The 19,580-nt window shown below is 32.9% G+C and overlaps 1 protein-coding gene across 1 annotated transcript; it reads left to right on the top strand.

Moving 5' to 3' along the window:
• The first annotated feature begins 8,461 nt into the window (after positions 1-8,461).
• On the top strand, positions 8,462-18,269 carry LOC110110506. The gene is made up of 5 exons (XM_020842016.2): positions 8,462-8,787; positions 12,025-12,195; positions 16,137-16,226; positions 17,584-17,703; positions 18,052-18,269. The coding sequence occupies exons 1-5, from the start codon at positions 8,608-8,610 to the stop codon at positions 18,100-18,102; spliced, it is 612 nt and encodes a 203-aa protein (XP_020697675.2). The 5' UTR covers positions 8,462-8,607; the 3' UTR covers positions 18,103-18,269.
• The last annotated feature ends 1,311 nt before the right edge of the window (positions 18,270-19,580 follow it).

Raw genomic sequence — 19,580 nt, 5'->3', positions numbered from 1 at the left:
TTTTTTTATTATTTTGTAGCAAGCTCAATAATGATTCATCTCCAAGGATTATGAAAAAAGCTAATATAACATTCCTCATAAATATAAGAAAAATTAAATTGGTGATACTTAAAAGGTGAAAAATATGGAGGGTGCAAAGTATGCTCTAATTTTTCTTATTTTATAGAGTAAAAGTATAAGGATTGTTCACCTATGAGCACATTTAGAGTTATTTTAATATAAGATGATTCAAATGTATTGTGCACCCATTAATATATGTGCACGTACCCATTTTGCAAGTGTCTGGCATATTACATTCGGTTTGAGCGATAGGAGGACGCACTCCATTCTCAGAATAGCTCGTTCGAGGGACTTGCTCAGTAGCTAGAATGAGCTTAACACCAGAGCACGGCAGACAGGGAGTCGTCTCCCCTAGGCAATCGTCTCCCCCCGTGGAAGGTGATATTTGAACTTTCTCTCTTAGCTATACAAGTCTTTATCCATCAAAGCCAGACCAAGGCCTTCATGCTCGCTATGTCAATGTGCTATCAACATACATTCACCTTCTCTAGAATTTCCCACTCATATACGCCTGAAGACCACACTCAAAAGCTACTCGCCCTTCTAATTATGCAGGGTGACCTGGATACCTCCGCCATCTCCCATCAACGACAACTGAACGACACTCGCCCTTTTTTTTATCTCGGCATGGTGACTACTAACTATCATCCGACCTTATCTAACTCATCTCATTCAGTCACCGACCAGCTCAACATCAACTAGTTATTATTACAAGATGATTAGACAACTACATAATATGCATCACCCCTAGATCCTTTCGAACCGTATAAAAATGCGGGGAGGGAGGCTTAAAGAAACATCTTATTCTTCTAAAACTTTGTGAACTCTGAAGTACAGTGGAGGGAAAAGAAAGCTAAAAACCTATGACCATATCTTCAAAGCATTATATCACTTCTTTTATATAGATCGAGCTCTATAGTGCAGAGCTCCTACTTTTACCATTCTTTTATTTCTAACTTGGATAATAATGATTTTATCTAAATCCATATTACTCCCAAACAAATTTCCTCTTTTCTTTCCTTACACTCGAAGTTCATCACATTGTCCATATCGGCTCTCAACCTACATGTAGCATAAAGTATGGACTAACATCATCCACATAATAAAACATGATTCGACATCCTCAAAGGTGCGGTGAGTGTGGATTGATGTCGAAGGCAAGAAAATTATTACAACCATTCAGTATGAAGCCTCAAAGAGTACCATGAATCCAAGTATATAACTTGTTATGAATTGCAGGACATGGAAGAGTGCCTCTTGAAATCTAATCAAGACATTATTATCGTCACTAACCATTCACCGTGAGTATTTAGTGCACCTGAAGGACCGTCTAAGCCTGGTGCTTGCCAAGAGCCATCAGAGTAAGCTCACCCATTGAATCTAGTTGCCAATCCCACTCACCCTCTAACGAGAGACAAGAACTTCAATCCAACAGCCAGATCTTCTAAAGAAACTAAACTAGGGCAGACCAATGCCTTCTTCAGACCAACCTTTGAAGCAAGAGTACCTCCTTTGTTTAAGGTGCCTCAATTTAAAGCTTATCAAGGTAAAACTACGCCTGAAGATCATGTGGCAACTTTTGAGTACATAACTTCCCTCTTTGATATCGATGACACCCTTCAGTATCATATCTTTTTCACTACTATGAAAGATTTTGATGCTAAGGTGGGTCACTCGCCTACCCAGTGGGTAGATCACCACCTTCGAATTCAAGTTAATATTTATTTCATAATTCTTCAACGCCTAGAGACTTCTCAAAATTTCACAAGTCCTATTGAAAATGAGACAAGATCCAAACGAGTCGTTAAGAAACTTCATAATTTGATTCAAAAAAGAATGCCCAATGTCAAATACCTTGACCTAGTAGTCGCTCAAGAAGCACTAAGAGAAGGAAGGTCACTTTTGGTACACACTGGACATGTAGTAACTGAAATATTGGTAATATTGAAATTTCAATAGATAGTTGTGAAGCCAATTGAATGATGGAATGACACACCAAGATGGGGGTGAATTACAATTTAAAATCTTTTTAAAAATATTTTTAGTTGAATAACTAAAATTAAATTTTTAATGCAAAAGCAAAATACCATATCAAAATAATAATGCCAAATATAAACACTAATATTGTTGTATTTTTTATTTTGAAGAAAAACAAATAACAAATTTTATTTATTATTTATTTTTGAAACAAAAATCAATTCAATCAACCATAATGATTATCAAACTGAACTAGATTGCACTAAAATTAAATATACAAGAAAATAAATTGTAAAAAATAAATACACAAAATAAAAGAACGTAAACCAAATTTTTATAGTGGTTTGGTCGACTTGACCTATATCCACTCCCCAAAGCTCACCTCTTTGGATATTACACTAAACAAATAGTGACTCTCATTCACCCCTCACGACTAGGCGAAGAAGCTCTTACACAACCACTTTCACCAACTCGGTGCGACAAAATAGTCAGAATCCCTTTTACCTCCTCTGTGTGGCGAAGTACCCCAAGTTCACCTCTTTAGGTAATCCAAGTTGATCTTGAGTCACTTAGTGACTTTCCTACTTGGCTCTAAACATCCATAATTGACCTTAAGTTTGTCACCATTCTTAGCCCTAATTTTCTCACTCATATTATCTTAAGTGGACTAGTAACTACCTTTAAATTTAATTTATAAATTAAGCGAAAAAAAAAAGTGGACCAATAACAACCTCTAATGAGTGTCCCTGCATCTTCTAGCAAGACCCATACTTTTAGACTAAAGTCTTATCTTAGTTAGACCTAAAAGGTCTAGATCATAATCTATTATATTTATCTTGTATTGATTAAGTGGCCTTAGATGATTTTAAGTTTGCTTAGACATCAGGTTGTTAACTTTAGTTAGCATCCCTTTGAGATAATGATGCAATATTCCACACTAAGATGGAATGTCGACCTCATTAGATCCATTGATCTTATAATGTCATAGTCCATCCTTGGGTGGAGCATGCCTAATTCTTAGGGTCCCTTAAAGAGTTTTACTACTTCACTCATAGGAGCTAAGGACTTTGAGAGTTACTTTTATATCTATGATTGATAGTTGATCAAACTTTCAATTATTAGCACCCTATCATATATTAGCCCTTGATTTAGAATCTAAATCTATGAGATGGGTTCTTCCCGGTGTTTTTAAAATCGGATCGAATCGGTTGGTAAATATTATTTTTATTTAAATAAAATTTAATATTATATTTTATATTATAAATTTTTTTAGTTTTAAATATATATTTAAAGACATATGCTTATGCAAATAAATTTAACCAAATTATAAATTTGCTAGCTTACTATATTATGCAACTTTATTTGTTGCTTATGATTTATGCTTTACACTATATAAAGAGAACCACTTAAAATACTCTTATGATGTGGGACTAAGAACCTGTGAGAATTCTGCATGAGTTAAATTTTCAAATTGCTTGGGATGTAAATCTGGGTTGATAATGCATATAATTTATTAAAGTTAGGAACATAAGTTTTTATATTATAAAATTTATATATTACATTAAGTATCATATTATTATTCTTATTAAAGTTTATATTTCTACTTATACATTTATATTATTAAACTTCTTAATTTTAAAATCTATTTATTATGCATATAATTATATTTGTAATATTCATATTAATTATTAATAGAGCTTTTTAATAAGCTTTATGCTAAGCCTTAATCGAGCTTGTTCATGAGATTTAATCAAAGTAGTTGTGAATTTTTTATTAAAATTTTAATTATTACATAATTTATATTATATTTGAATAATTTTAGTACTTATTATATCATCCAGTTCAACCCTGGTTCAGTCTCAATTGAATCATTGATCCGTGGACCTCTCCTTCTTCTAGTTCATTGTCTGATCCAGTTTTCACAACCTTGGTTCTTCCACCATGTTATATTTTTAAAACATTTATCTTTTAACCATAGGATTTATAATCTTTATGATGGGATCACCCACCCATGGTTTGTCATGCTCATAACTCATAGATTTTTTTTATAACCTTTAATGATGAAAACCTTAATTCATAAAATCTATTAACAAATTTAGTCAATTCATCAATGATTTAAACTAAAACCACCCTTGATAAAAAAACTTGTATATTTTTCTAATCAATTTGAGATGTTGACATTGCACATCGATTAGATTATCACTAATAACATTTATACACAGACTATACATTGCGATAAGCATGCTCTTATAAATCCTACAACCATAGTGTGATTATGATTAATTTTTTGTGCTTGTTGAGTGATGTATGTTGGGATGACAATTCTAATTGGTTATAATTATTTATAATATGATAGATATATTTTATTTTATATGTGATGGTTTACATAATGCTCTCAAAGGCCTCAAATTAGTGCTTGTTGCATTGTTGTTATAGACTAAAATAAATGTTTAGATGAAATATGTGTGTGGTAGCTAATGCTCCCATGTGATTTTATTTTTATTATGTATTTTTAAGTATAGATGTGGGATGAGCTATACAATAGAGTCCCATACATGCACCAATTGGATTCCAATATGAAGACTACACATTTCTTTAATTTTTGTATAGATTTATGATTGTTTTATAAATTTGATTGTCTAAGCATCTTTTTTAGAGTGTATTATAAAACCTAACTGTATTTCGCATATTATAATTTGCTTGCTATAATTTGTTATATTTATTCGCATAATTGTGTCTTAGCAAAAGCTTGTTTTTTTCTTAGATTATTTCAATTGTAATGTTATTAGCCTAAGAAACCTCATTAGGCTCCTAAATTGTTAAATCATTTGCCATAAGTTATAAGCAATATAAAATATAATATATTTTAAAATACAATGCATATTTTTTTAAGACAAAATTTCAAAATAATTAATCATAACCTTTCATTGATCAATAATGCTACATTTGTTTATATCTCACTAAGGATAGTATAACTAAATAAAAAATAGATTAATCTTATCCCATACATTTATTTTTTTCAAGTTAGTCTTATCCTGTTAGTTTATATATTAGACCTTAGTGGCGCATTAAGTTCTTACCTTATATTAAAGTTTGAGGCTAAAATTCTTTTATTATTATTTAGTTATCATCATTGGGCAATCTTTATTCTTTTTCGACTATGGAACTTTTATAACTAGTGTTTAGTGATGTCTTTCCCATACCTTCTTTACCATTATGTTTCCAACATTTTACTATGCATATACTTTCTTCTTACTCTTGCCTGCTTTTAGATATGATTGATTATGCTCGCCCTACATATTTGGAAGACACTAGAGCTATTTTTGTCTTTGGGGATAAGAAGCACCCTATAAGCCCTATTACATTAAACCCTAAGGAACATGAATGAACACCCTCATTTGTGAGTTTGTTTGGTCTCCTTATCCAGGATATAATTAATCAAGTGCACGCTTGCACCATGGAAAACTAGATCCTCCGGAATAAATAAACCTTGTCTAACATCACATGTTAGGTAAGTGAAATCTCATATTATATTCAAATACATACATCTTTATGTTTCATGTTTGTTAAATAAACTATCTTATATTAATTGAGTTAGTTTAATTCCTTGCCTACAAAGTAATAAAAAGATAAAGGTACGTACAATGATAGTTGATGGGCATTGAATCTTAGTGATTGAAGGGTGCTTGATATCTGTCTTTGTTGGGTGCTGAATGGTAGTCAACAATAAACATTGGGCAATGGCGTTAACAAACATTGATGAATGATTTCAAATGATGAGTAATGAAGGTGCTAATGTTGTTTAATAGATGACATGGGACCATGATAATGCTAGGCATTGAAATTGTGTTCGGCTAACAACATTGGGCCATACCAAAGATGCGTATAAATATTAGCTGGCTAGTAACTTAATATGTTAGCAAGAAAAGCTCTAGAATTCTCTCCAACAAATGCCTAATGTAAGAAAATAATGTATTTATAAAATTTTTGATGGGGTTTTCTGACCATTTATTTCAAAAATCTAAATGCTTTATAGATAATTAGAATTGATCCATGTTAATCATGTTATATTTCTTGACATCCTTATGCGTTAATGAACTTAAATGGGATGCTTTTGGTTCTATTTTGTCAAACCATCTTATCTCAACAATAAATTTGCTGAAATAGTCTTCAGATGACCTAGATTTAAAATATTTGGCTCAAATGATTGAGTACTTTAAGATTTGAAAAGCGCATTAAAATTCATATTTGAAAGATGTATTTTCTTACTACCATCAAATATAATAATAATAATTTTTAATATTTTTTTACTTACAAGCTACCAAATGAGCCCTTGTGGTTTCAAATAAAAAATTGGGTAATTACATGTATAACGCTTAAAGCTTAACTATTTACAAAATTAGCCATTTTATCTCCATTTTTAAAATTGCTACTTAAATATTGAAATTCACAATAAAATTCGAACCCATATTTTTTCACTTCTGTCAAATTCTCAACAATTTGATCATGGCTAGCACAAATATATGAATTTGATAGTTTTGTATATAGGTAAGTTTAAGATGTTATGCATATAGGTAAGTTTTTGGTGTTATGCATTGGAATTGAGAAATTTGATTTTATATGCCTCATAATAGTGGTATTTGGACAAATATGCCCACCATATTTTTATTGAAAGAATTATGCTAGAAATTTATTTTGGAGATAACTGCTTTTAAAATATGACTTGATACTCTATGGTTTTGTTTGAGACAACTTTTTTGCTACTTTCTTAAACATTTTTTTTAGTATAAAAGTTCAATGGATTAGAAAATTTTGAAATAGAATGCTTGCTCAAACAATGTTTGCATTATTCCAAACAATGTTCAAATGTTTTGCATTATGTCCAAACAATGTTCAAATGTTTGAAACAAGGTTCAAATTAAAGTGTAGAACAATAATCAAATATATTTCAAACCTTGTTCATATATAGTATAGACCATATTCAAATAAAGTTCTAATCAAATTTGAATAAGATTTAAACCAGGTATTACCATATATGAAGAAAATTTGCCTACTTATCGAACTTTATTCGAGCAATCTCTTCAATTCTCTATCTAGTTCAACATTACGGCTCAATTAAAATGACCTCGTTTTGATTACACAAATCTAATATAAAGCTTAATAAATCATTACACAACCACTTGACTCCTACAATATAATATCATTTAAGTATTTAAAAATTTATCTATAACTATTGAAGTCGTTAATCTACTTTGTTTAGTGTTTTTTATAAGGATGTACTAAAAAGTCTCACCATCATCTTATAGAATTTTCCCTTAAGATGATGGTGAGGCCTACAATACTTTATAGTGCAGAATGTTGGCCATTAAAAGAGAAAGAAACAAATTAAGTTAGTGTTGCAAAGATGAGGATGCTCAAGTGGATAAGTGGTTTTGTACATAGTGACATAATACATAATGAGTATATATGCGAACAGGTTGGAATAACTCCATTGGTAGATAATATTAGAGAGTCGTCTTAGGTGATTTGGTCACATAAAATGTGATCTTTCTGATGACCCGATTAAGAGAATATATATATTTAATTTGATCTATGTTATAAAATATTTTAGTTAGAAAATATTAGAAATAATTTCTTATTATATTTAAATAAGAATTTAACTCTTAATAGGACATAATAAAAAAAAAATTGATATTAGGGGTGTAAATTCGGGTCAACTGGTCGGGTTCGGGTCGAACCCGGAATTGAGCCGGCACTGTTCGAGTCAACCCGAACCCGACCCGTTTTTAAAAACGAGTCAGGTTTCCGGACCCGAACCCGACCCCGACCCGATTCGGGTCTGGTTCAACCCGATCCGACACGAATGTCTCGAAGTTCACCTAAAATTGCTAGTTTTCGGGTCAAAATCGGGCCAATCTTCGATTTTCAGTTCAAAATCGCGTCAAAAAGGGTCAATCTCGGGTTTTCGAGTCAAATAGGAGTTTTCATGTCAATTTCGGGTAAATTTTGGGTCATTTTCGGGTTGCTGGGTCAACCCGAACCTGACCCATTTCGGGTTCGGGTTGACCCTAACTCGGATTTTTCTAGGTCTGATTCGCGTCGTGTTTCGGGTCGTGTCAAAAATGGACACCCCTAATTAGTATAACCAACCCGCATAGTAGGATAGGCTTGATGTTATTGTGGAGATAATATTAAGAGTATTTTGGCACAAAATAAAAGATCATTTATATTTCTCCCCCGGCGTATTGTTGAGCTATTATGAGCAAGCTAAATTTCTCTATAAATTTTGACAATACAAATTGATAAAATTTATGAGGATTTACATACATAACACTTTAATTCATATTATTTATATATATAATATCTATCATTTAAAATATTAAAATTTTTAGGAAGATACGGATGATAATAATGAATATAGAGCGATGTATTTGTAATTGTACAATGGAATTATTTTCGGGACCTCACTGAATCCTCTCATTGAAGGAGGAGACAACAATTAGGGTTTAAGCAGATCGATAGATAAATCGCTGTGTTTGGTATTTTTGCCCCACCAAATGGTTGGATTTGATGGAGCTACAACACTCGCTGTGGGGACATCTGCCACTGCTTCTGCAGTCAAGCTCCTGGGAGTCGGTGGAGTACATTCTGCAGGCGTTGTGGCGGACCCGGCGGACTGGCCTCGACGATACTGACCGCAAAATCATACGCGAAATGCTTGGCCTCTCCTCAGATTCCGATCTCGATCCCGTAAAATCCCTGCTCACTCCATTCTCTTCTTATTCGTTTCAATGGAAAATTGATTTACTTTCTTTTCAATAAATTAAGTATTTTAGTCTCTGTATTTGATTGTCTTTATTGAAAAGTTTGCGTGTTCGGTGTAAACCGTATATTTTGATGGTGTTGGAAGATTTGTTATTAATCAGTCTTTTTACAATACGCTAACATAGACGTAAACCATATCTGTTCCTACATTTCCTTTTCTGGAACCTGCTTGGTTTAATGCCGTTTAGGTAGCAGTGTTATGGTCACTGAGGATCACAATGATAAAAGGTGGATTCGAGTTCGCCGGCATCGCAAGAAAAGGGAATAGAACATTCAATCATCCTGATTCCAATGGAGGATATTTATAGATGTAAAAGACTTTGTGAGTCACTAATTACCTATTAAATCATTTAAATGTCTCATAGCCCTGCCCAATTACCTAATACATTTATTTTACTCACATTACCTTATCACTAACTACTCCTTCAAAAGATCTCGCCTTCAAGGTCAATCAAGTTATGGAAGAAAATTTGGAAAGGAGCGAGTACGCAGTATTCAGAGTTGGGAGAGGTGATGTTGATCAAATGTTCTCCATTAAAATGCTTCTCAAGATGCAGTGAAGTCTTACTTCCCATATATGTAAAATAATGATATTTATTTATGATTATATTTAAATATTTGAACGACATTCTTGACACAATCTTGGCGATCTTTTGGAGTTTCAATGGAAAATTGATTTACTTTTTTTTTTTTCAATAAATGAAGTATTATAGTCTCTGTATTTGGTTGTCTTTATTGAAAAGTTTGAGTGTTCGGTGTAAACCGTATATTTTGATGGTGTTGGAAGATTTGTTATTAATCAGTCTTTTTGCAATACGCTAACATACGTAAACCATAGCTGTTCCTACATTTCCTTCTCTGGAACCTGCTTGGTTTAATGCCGTTTAGGTAGCAGTGTTATGGTAACTGAGGATCACAATGATAAAAGGTGGATTCGAGTTCGCCCGCAACGCAAGAAAAGGGAATAGAACATTCATTCATCCTGATTCCAATGGAGGCTATTTATAGATGTAAAAGACTTTGTGAGTCACTAATTACCTATTAAATGTCTCATAGCCCTGCCCAATTACCTAATACATTTATTTTACTAACATTACCTTATCTCTAACTACTCCTTCAAAAAGATCTTGCCTTCAAGGTCGATCAAATTATGGAAGAAAATTTGGAAAGGTGCGATTATGCAGTATTCAGAGTTGGGAGAGGTGTTGTTGACGATCAAATGCTCTCCATTAAAATGCTTCTCAAGATGCAGTGGAGTCTTACTTCCGATATATGTAAAAGAATGATATTTATTTTATGAATATATTTAAATATTTGAACGACATTCTTGACATAATCTTGGCGATCTTTTGGAGAGGATCTTAGAAAAGTGGGGTTTTGAGCGAGGGAGGCTTGGTAGATGGTCAGACAGAGTCACTCGAGAGTCTATGAGATCGGGATTTGAGTTGAATGAGGTCACAAGATATTGGGCATAAGTGATGACATCCAGATGTGAGGAGTGGATGTGGTTGGGAAAGATGCTCTTAGACGACGGGTTGAGCATGTCGTAGAATGGGGATCTAGCAAGGTTCTTGATGGTGCTAAGGCTGGATATAGATAGAGATGGTGACAAAATGAATGGCATCGATGATATATATTTAGGGTGTTGGTTGAGGTGGAGGTCGATGAAGCTTTATGAAATTGACTAGATATAGTTGACGTTGTTGAGGCTAAGGTGAATTTATGAAGAAGGGGTTGGATTTGGTGGTGGATTAAGGCTAGGGTTTGAGGTCACTGGTCCAAATCTTGAAGATCTAGCGGATCTGGCATCAGAGACGGTCTTGTTGATTCCATTTTATATTGTTTTGTTGTCGGTGCATATGGACGAGGGGAAGCTTAACGAGAAAGTCCATGATTGCTTTTCTTCTACGTTAGCTTTCCATTGAAAACTTTAGCTCTCCTTCATTTCCACAGGAATTTGGAAGCACTGAGTTTCCATCTATGGTAGGTCACCCCTCTGATACATTTGCTGGTGGGATGGGTGACATAAGGGATCAGGTGTATAATATTGATGCCATGCATGGCTTGGATGGGATGCATGATGGAGATGGATGATATCTTGACAAAGCTTTGCATGGGATGCTTCCTGAAATGGTCGGATCAGGAAGAGCCAAAGGTGATTGGTGTATCTCAACAAGAGCACTAATTATGACCCTAGAGGATTGCAACTATAAACAACCGATTCAAGTTCTCCCCCAACTTTAGAAAAAGGAAGATAAGATAAAGAAAGGAGAAACAAGACTTAATTCTTTTCATTCATCCTAATGTCTCTCAATGGATGTTTTTATAAATGTCCTAAAACATTGGTGCTGCATGACGCGACCTTGTTCTGTAAATTAGAAGTAGCCATATGAGAAATCCTAAGTTCACAGGTGTGCAACTTGAAGATCATTATCTGCCGCATGATGCTAGCAAAACATTGCTCCATCAATCCTCTTTCTATAACCAGCACATGCATTTTTCTTTACAGTTTACCTTTCCTCTTAAATGTGCTGTTAACTGTGTTCTATAGCTCTGCTTTTAGCACTGTCAGATGGGCAAGGTAGTTAGTGGTAAACTCAACTGAGTTCCTAATGGATTCTCCTATACTTGCCCTCCTATTTATATAGGTCTCCTCACCTCCCTATTTTTCACTTCAATTTGCATATACAGTTAGAATGGCCGTTACAGCAACAATTTGGAAGGGTTAGTCAAATAGCTGAAGTAAGGAGATTTGGGGGCTTTTTATTTGCATATGAATTTGAGGATTTTGAAAGAAAGCAATGATTAGCCTTATGTAATGAAGACGTTTAAAAGTAAAATGGTGTAAAAAGAAAAACCGATGGAAAATATCGGTCTATCAAGGAAAAATTAAATTAGATTCAACTTCTATGTAATAATTGTTCATGATACTTGATTATGATGAATAAAGAAATGGCAGTTATGCTGCTTTTATTTTGGAAACTTAATTATGGAGCTCTGTGAAGTGCAAAATAAAATAGGATAAAAATGATGAGTGATTCATGCACACACTATCATTCTTTTTTATATATACTCTATTCTAGAGACGAGTCTTTTTAATGTTTTAGTTAGCTTTATTTTGCAATAACTTGTTTTCTTTATTGGTATATATTTGCTTTGCAGCTTGTTCTATGCCTTCGGATCCTGATGCGCAAGTGTGTCTATGAAAATATTTGTAAGGATGAGATTCACAAATTGTTTCCTAAAGAGGTGCTTCCAGAGTTGCAAAGGTGCCTTACCTTGCTTTTGCAAAAGTTTCAGCAAGAGTGGAGAGAAGATGCCCACAAGGATATGGTCAGGCTATGATTGCTTAAGGGCTACCTTTTGTTTTTTACTTTATAGTTTTTGTTCATATAATTCCAAATGAACAACATATAAACAAGTGAAATACAATGTCTTGACTTATCCAAGGATGTAGGTGTCACTACCCAAAATCTTATCAATAGATGTATCAATTAATTTCGCCTAACAAGCTTCATTATTTTGCTCTCTTGGTGCAAATTTTTGAGAAGAAAACCCATCTACTAAATATTATAAACTAAACCTTTGATTTTTAAAAAAGCAAAAAAAAAAGGACCTTGTACTATCTTGGTGAAAAGGAAGCCAAAGCGGAATACTCCTGCACCGTTGCTGGGACCTGCACCATTTAGGAGAAACTTGCAACCATGCTCCATTGTTGCTATTGCTATGTTGAAGACTTCTACACTACTATTTTGGGATGTGTTCGATAACGCTTTACTCTTTCTCTTATTTCTCTTTTAAGCTGCTGCTATTCTTCTTTCTTTCTCATTTTGTGTGCTATTTTTTTATCTTTATTTCATTTTCTGTTTTAAAAGATGTGTATGGAGTATCAAAAGGAAAAACTCATAATAATAAAAATAAGGGGTAGTAGAATCAAAATATGCAAGAAAAGATAAAAAAAAGATTTATTATAAAAATTGGTTTAGATGGAAAAATTCTTATAATTGGGTAAGATATAAAGAGGGCCGTAAGGAGTTTAAGAAAGCAATATGTAATGCAAATATTTTAGCTTTTAATGATTTATATAATATATTAGACACTAAGGAGAGCGAAAGATATATAAGTTTGTAAAACAAAAAGATTGGAGTAGTAGGGATTTTGTTCGAGTGAAATGTATTAAGGATAAAGATCAAAAAGTGTTTTTATTAGAAGAGGATATTCAATAAAGGTGGATAAGATATTTGGCTAAACTTTTCAATGAAGTTGTGAGAATGCGATTGACTTTAGTGATCTTAACACCCTAAATGAAAATAAAGAATTTTGTTTTTATTGGCATATAAATAGAGAGGTTTTAAAGAAAAAATGAAGTGTGAAAAAACTTTGGACTTGATGATATTCCAATAGAGGTTTGATGATATTCCAATAGAGGTTTAGAAATGCTTAGGAGATGAAGAAATTTCTTGGCTTACTAAAATTTTCAATATTATTTTGAAGACTAAAAAGATGCTAGATGAGTGAAGAATGAGTGTGTTGATTCCTATTTCAAAGAATAAAAGTGATGCACATGATTATGCGAATTATAGAGGAATTAAGTATCATACTTTAAAACTATGGGAGAGAGTTATGGAGCATAGGTTGCGTCATGACACTAATGTTTCTCAAAATGAATTTGGATTCATGCCGGGTAGGTCTACTATGAAAGCTATACATATATTGAGAGGTTTGATGGAGAAGTATAGTGAGAATAAGGAGAATCCACATATGATATTTATTGATTTAGAGAAAGCATATGATAAAGTTCCAAGAAAAATGTTATGGAGAGTTCTAGAAAAGAAAGGGATTAATAATGCTTATATTCAAGTCATTAAGGATATGTGTGCAAGGGCTGTTACTTGTGTTCAAACATAAGGTAGTTTGACCAAGCATTTCCTTCTTTCAGTTGGATTACATCAAGGATCATCCTTAAGCTCATGTCTTTTTGCTTTAGTCATGAATGTTCTGACCAGGCATTTGCAAGATGTTGTATCTAGTGTATGCTTTTTACTAATGACATTCTTCTTGTTGATAAGACTAGAGAGGGAGTTGGAGGTAAACTTGAATTATGGAATTGGAGGTCAACCTTAGAGTATAAAGGCTTTCATTTGAGTAGATCTAAAACTGAATATATTTAGTCTAATTTTAGTAATAAAAGATCTAGTGAGGGATTGTGACTTTGGGCGATCTAGTCATTAATAAGAGTACACATTTTATATACATTGGGTCTATTGTTCAGAGTGATGGTGAAATATGAATATATTATTTGTAGAATTCAAGTTGGATGGTTGAAGTGGAGGAATGTATTGGGTTTGTTGTGTGATAGAAAAGCCCCCCTGAAACTTAAGGAAAAATTTTTAAGATGGTTGTGAGACCTGCAATACTTTATGGTGCAAAATATTCTCCATTAAAAGATAAGCATAATATTAATTTAAGTGTTGCAGAGATGAGGATGCTCAAGTGGGTGAGTGGCTTTACTTTTAAAGACATGATATGAAATGAGCATATACGTGAAAAGGTTGGAGTAGCTCCAGTGGAAGATAAGATTAGAGAGAGTCACCTTATATGGTTTGGTCACATAAAATGACAACCTTATGATGGTCCGATTAGGAAAGTAGATGTATTAGATTTGACTTATGTTAAGAAAGGTAGAGGTAGACCTAAAAAGACATGTTTAAAAAATATTAAAAATGACCTTTCTCTATTTGATTTAAATGAGAATTTAACTCTTAACGTGATACAATGGAGAAAAAAGATTCTTGTAGCTGACCCCACATAGTGGGATAATGGCTTGATGTTGTAGTTGTATTCCATTTGAAGTTAGTGAGATCTTCTGAAAAGTATTTAATTGGAAATGTGGGGCACAATTGAAAGGATTTGATATGGAAGCATAGTATTGAAGTACAGGTTTTGAGTGGGAAGACAATTTATTGGAAAAGCAATTATTGTGAGAAAAAGTTAACGAATGGCTTGCATGAATGAAATAACAACATTTCGTGTGCTTTCATATATTGTGCAACTTTTTTATGATAATCAGAAAGATAGAGGCCATAATGACTTCATTATGGTAGTGACAAATGTTCTTCTCATTGGACACACATCTCCAATAGAAGTACTAGGGCACTTGTAGATCAATATATAATGACATTGGATGTTGAAAAGAATGACAGTATGACAGGCTCGATTGACTCCACAAAATACCAAAGAGGCTCATAATCATCTTTATTTGGACTTTGGGAGGTCTGTATTGACTCCACAAAATGCCTAATAGGCTCATAATCATGTTTATATGGACATTGGAACTCGGAAGGTTCTTCTTTAAGAATGAGATTCCTTTTAACGTGATAACTTCTCCGTCCTATTTTAACATGTGCCGTTCTATAGGTTAGGTAGAGGCCTTAAACCTTCAGTGCATGAAATTAGAACTTGAAGTTGAAAGAGGAATTGAACAACACTAAAAAGGTCATTGAAGAGATTAAGAACACATAACCACAAATCGGAATCACAATGTCATGATTAGTTAAATGATAGGTGCTTGATCAATCTTATTATTAACCCCTTTGGCACCATATGTTTAAAGTCTATTGAAGTATCAAACATGGTGAAAGATGCATAGTACATTTTTAAATTACTTGACGGGTAGACCTTAGATGCACATTTAAGGCGATGGGAATAAATTGATGGAAAAGGGAAAATAATTTTATTGGACTCACTGTGCTACATATTATATTAATTTAATACAAAATTTGAGGACTTGGCCCAAGATAATTATGATTTTACTAAATGAAAGAACATAATCAAGTGTATTTTTCTCTCCACCTTGAGCTTTATCTACTGTAATCATTTTCATGGGAAAGTCATGATGATATAAGGATTTATTTTCACTGTTATAATCATTTTTCTTGGCATGTCTTTGGTCCCAAACTCGGTGATTGTTTTAGTATTTAGAATCTTAGGATCCAAGTTTTAGAATTGTAGCAATTTATTAGCATTTTTAATCCAAAAAAGAAAATCAAAATACTATTCATTCTCTTTTCCAAACGCCAAAGGCATCTAGTAAATATAAGTATTCATTTGTTCCATAAAGTAAAATTTTGTTTTTACCTTCCCATTGCTCTTCCTTCTGCTTGCAGCAAAACATTCCCTAGCTGATTACCATTTTGTTTATCATTCAACCTATGGACTATAAGATAGTTGCAAAGCTTAATTCATCTTTATTGGATGTGTTCTACATGTTTCAGGTTTCTTTGCCCCGTCTAAAGGCAATGACATGGAATATGGCAAACCAGAGTGTGGATGCTACAGATCCTTTTGCAATTATAAATTTGAAGGTAGAACGTAAACTTCTGAGTTTTATAATTCTATAGCCAAAAATGCATGATTCCTTGATTTGACCCTTCTCTCAAGAAACCTTAAAAGAAAATTAGGAAAAAACAAGAAGACATAGTGATCACTTGAAACCCCTTGCAGAAGATGAGAAAGGAGAGTAAGAACTGAAAGATCACGATTCAATGTTTGAGTGGTTTGAAAATGCAACATTGTTTTTACCATACATAGTTTCAGGCTTTTTTAAACCTGAGCATATGGAGCTTATCATACATAAAATTAGGAGGAAACATAGTAGCGTCAGCTTCTGGAAAAACTATTTTGTGGGGAAGCCGAACCCCGTCTGGATATCTAAGCCGGTGGTTTGGTACCACGGCTCGGTATCGCTGACGCGGCTTATTCTGGCTGTTATCCAGATGTAAAGTTGCATTCTGAGTCCGCACAGAATAATCTCTCCAGCTTCAGCCCCCCTTATCATAGATGGAGGAATAGAGAAAAGGGTACTAGAAGTACTGCATTATTTCTCCTCCATATCAAGAAGCTTCACTTTTTAAGTAGTGTTTGAACATGCTTTTAATATACAAATATCAAGGACCTGTTTACGATCACTTTTTTTTTATTGATATTATTTTGAGTATTTTTAAAAATAACTATTATCATTGGGTGCTATTGCTATCTGCCACCATCAGCTTTTGCCCGTCTCTAATACATGCTTTGCTGCCACCAACTAATGCCATTACCATCATTGGCCGCAGCCACGGGCCACCACAGCATAAATAAACAAAAATATATTTTAAGATAATAAATATATTTTATTTTGTATTAAAATATAAATAAAATAAAATAAAAATAGAACATTAAAAAAAAAAAAGTGATCCTAAACGACTCCTAAGCTTTTTGACCTCAGCATATGAATCTTATCGCCATAAATTGGAATGAAAAATACACATATATAGAATTTGCCCCTCTTGTAAGAAATGGAAGTAGGTGGAGCAGGACTTTCCTGCGTTCTCTCCAAATCATGAAAAATTACCAGTTGGGATGCTTGGATATGCCAGAAGATTTTTTTTACTGCACTGAATTTTAGAGCTTTGATATCTGCTTTTTTAAATTATCATACTTAAATGTTTATAGTACTGCACTGCTTCAACTCCTGTAGTAGACAGAGGAGAAGATAGAAGTAGGAAGTGGAGCAAAATTTACTGCGTTAAATCTTGAAAGATTACAGTTTGAAGGGCTTACAAATGCTAAAATTTTATTATTTTTTTTAATTTGAAGTTGCCTTCGACCTCACTAATGGTACTTATCATATATAACATTGGGAGGAAGCATAATTATATCCTTAAAATTAGTAATTTGCAGCTTCAAGATGATACTCGGTCTTTATCAGGAGAAGCTGAAGTAAAATTTCAACTATCGAAGGACACATTGGGAACAATGCTCAACTCCCTTTACTTGATAAGGGATCAGCTGTCAAATCCTGTAAGTTCTGTTACTAAGATTTCGTTTGGGACAATTTTTTTTATTATTTTTTAAAACAGTTTTTAATACAAAAATTATTTGAATTAGAAATTTTTGTATCGAAAAACGGTTTTAGAAAGTAGGAAGACGTTTGTTTCAAAAGAAGCTTAAGGCTTCGTTTGGAATGGCTTTCTAGTTGCTTCTAAAAGCAACTTTTTAGTACAAATACTAAAAAGTTGCATTTAGAAGCAACTAGAAAGCCGTCCCAAACGAAGCCTAAGTTTATGTTCAAAATCGAAATAATAGTGCCGTTTATGTGTTTGGATGAGCTAGCTGACAGATTTCAACTGCTTGATCTTCTTATCTCAGGATGATACTTCAAATGAACAGGAACAACCAGATCAAGCTGGGACAGCATAGAACATTATACATATTAGGAGGCTAACGGCCTTGTTGGCTAATTTACTGTAAATACAATTTTGTTGACTAGTCTGAATCTTCATGCTTAGTATCATATGAATTATGTTAGCTATCTTTATTTAAAGGTAATGTTGTTGGTGGCTGAGTTGCTCGGCAGCTTTTCTAAATGAGTCAAAATATTTTCCAAATGAGTCATGCTATATAATTTGAAATTTTCTACTCAAAATGTTCCTATTGCAATCCAAAATTACTGCAAATCAATTTGAAATTTATTTCAATTGATCAAATTTAAGATGTATTAGTCGGCCAATGTTATTATACAACTTTTCTTTTTTTCTATAAAGTATACATACCATTTAGGCTTCGTTTGGGACGGCTTTTTTTCCTGCTTCTTACAACGATTTTTTAGTATAAAAATTTTATTTTTATTACTAGAAAGTCACTTTAAGAAGCACGAAGGAAGCCATCTCAAACGAAGCCTAAGTTCGCACAATTTTACTTGAGAATGAAAAAAAATAATAATAACCACAAAGATATCATGAAGTCATTTATGTTTAAATGTTCTTGTATTTGCATTGAGATTAGTGTGTACATATGTAATTATGAATTATATTATTTTTAGCATCAATCTAAGAGCATTCATGCTCATCTTAACGTTACTTATACTATGATATTCATACATTTTTTTCAAGACAATTATCAAAATCATTTATTTTCTCTTAATCAATTCAAGTTTTATTCACTAATGTGAATCACAATCAATGGACAATCAATGTAAGGCGATTGTTAGAGTCCAAATTTAATAGTTTCTAATTAGATCACCTATCAAAAGAAATGTTCTATCATTAACACAACAATTTAGTTGTCATTTCCTTTGTAACATTGCAGAATTGCTAGAAGGAATATAGAAGGCACATTCTCAAGAGCATAAAGATCAACTTTTTTTCTTGAAATTCACTACAAAGATTTTGTTTGGGATAACGTTCTTACTACGCTTTCAAATTGCTTTTTGGCACATTTTTTTTTTTTTAATTTTTTACTAAAAAGTTGCTTTATAAAGCAGTACGAAGATTATCCCAAATGAAGTCTATGCTTGAATTCGTGTACTCTTAGTTTATATTTATGATGATTTAAATTATGAAAGTATGGAAAATGCTCTTTTTAAGTCCAAACACAAAGTAAGAGGTTTTGTTTGGGACAATTTTTTGTCACAAATTTTTCGTTACTTCCAAAAAAATTTTGACTTAGAAAGCTGCTTTAGAAAATAATAAAAAAACTATCTCAAATGAAACTTAAATTTAAGATCAAGCGGATTATCCTGAATTTCTGCAGTAACAGATATGATTCTCCTACGTGGGTTTAACTACTATGACTATTTATTTATAGGGGCAAGCAACAAGAAAAAAACATAGCAAATGCAATTGAAATTCAAATATTGAGGGCAGCTTATGCTTACGGAAATATTTTCATGAGGCGTG

Source organism: Dendrobium catenatum, unplaced genomic scaffold, assembly GCF_001605985.2.
Source record: "Dendrobium catenatum unplaced genomic scaffold, ASM160598v2 fragScaff_scaffold_421, whole genome shotgun sequence".
Taxonomy (NCBI): domain Eukaryota; kingdom Viridiplantae; phylum Streptophyta; class Magnoliopsida; order Asparagales; family Orchidaceae; genus Dendrobium; species Dendrobium catenatum.
Note: the sequence above shows the minus strand (reverse complement) of the source record. Positions and strands in the feature narration are given on the sequence as shown.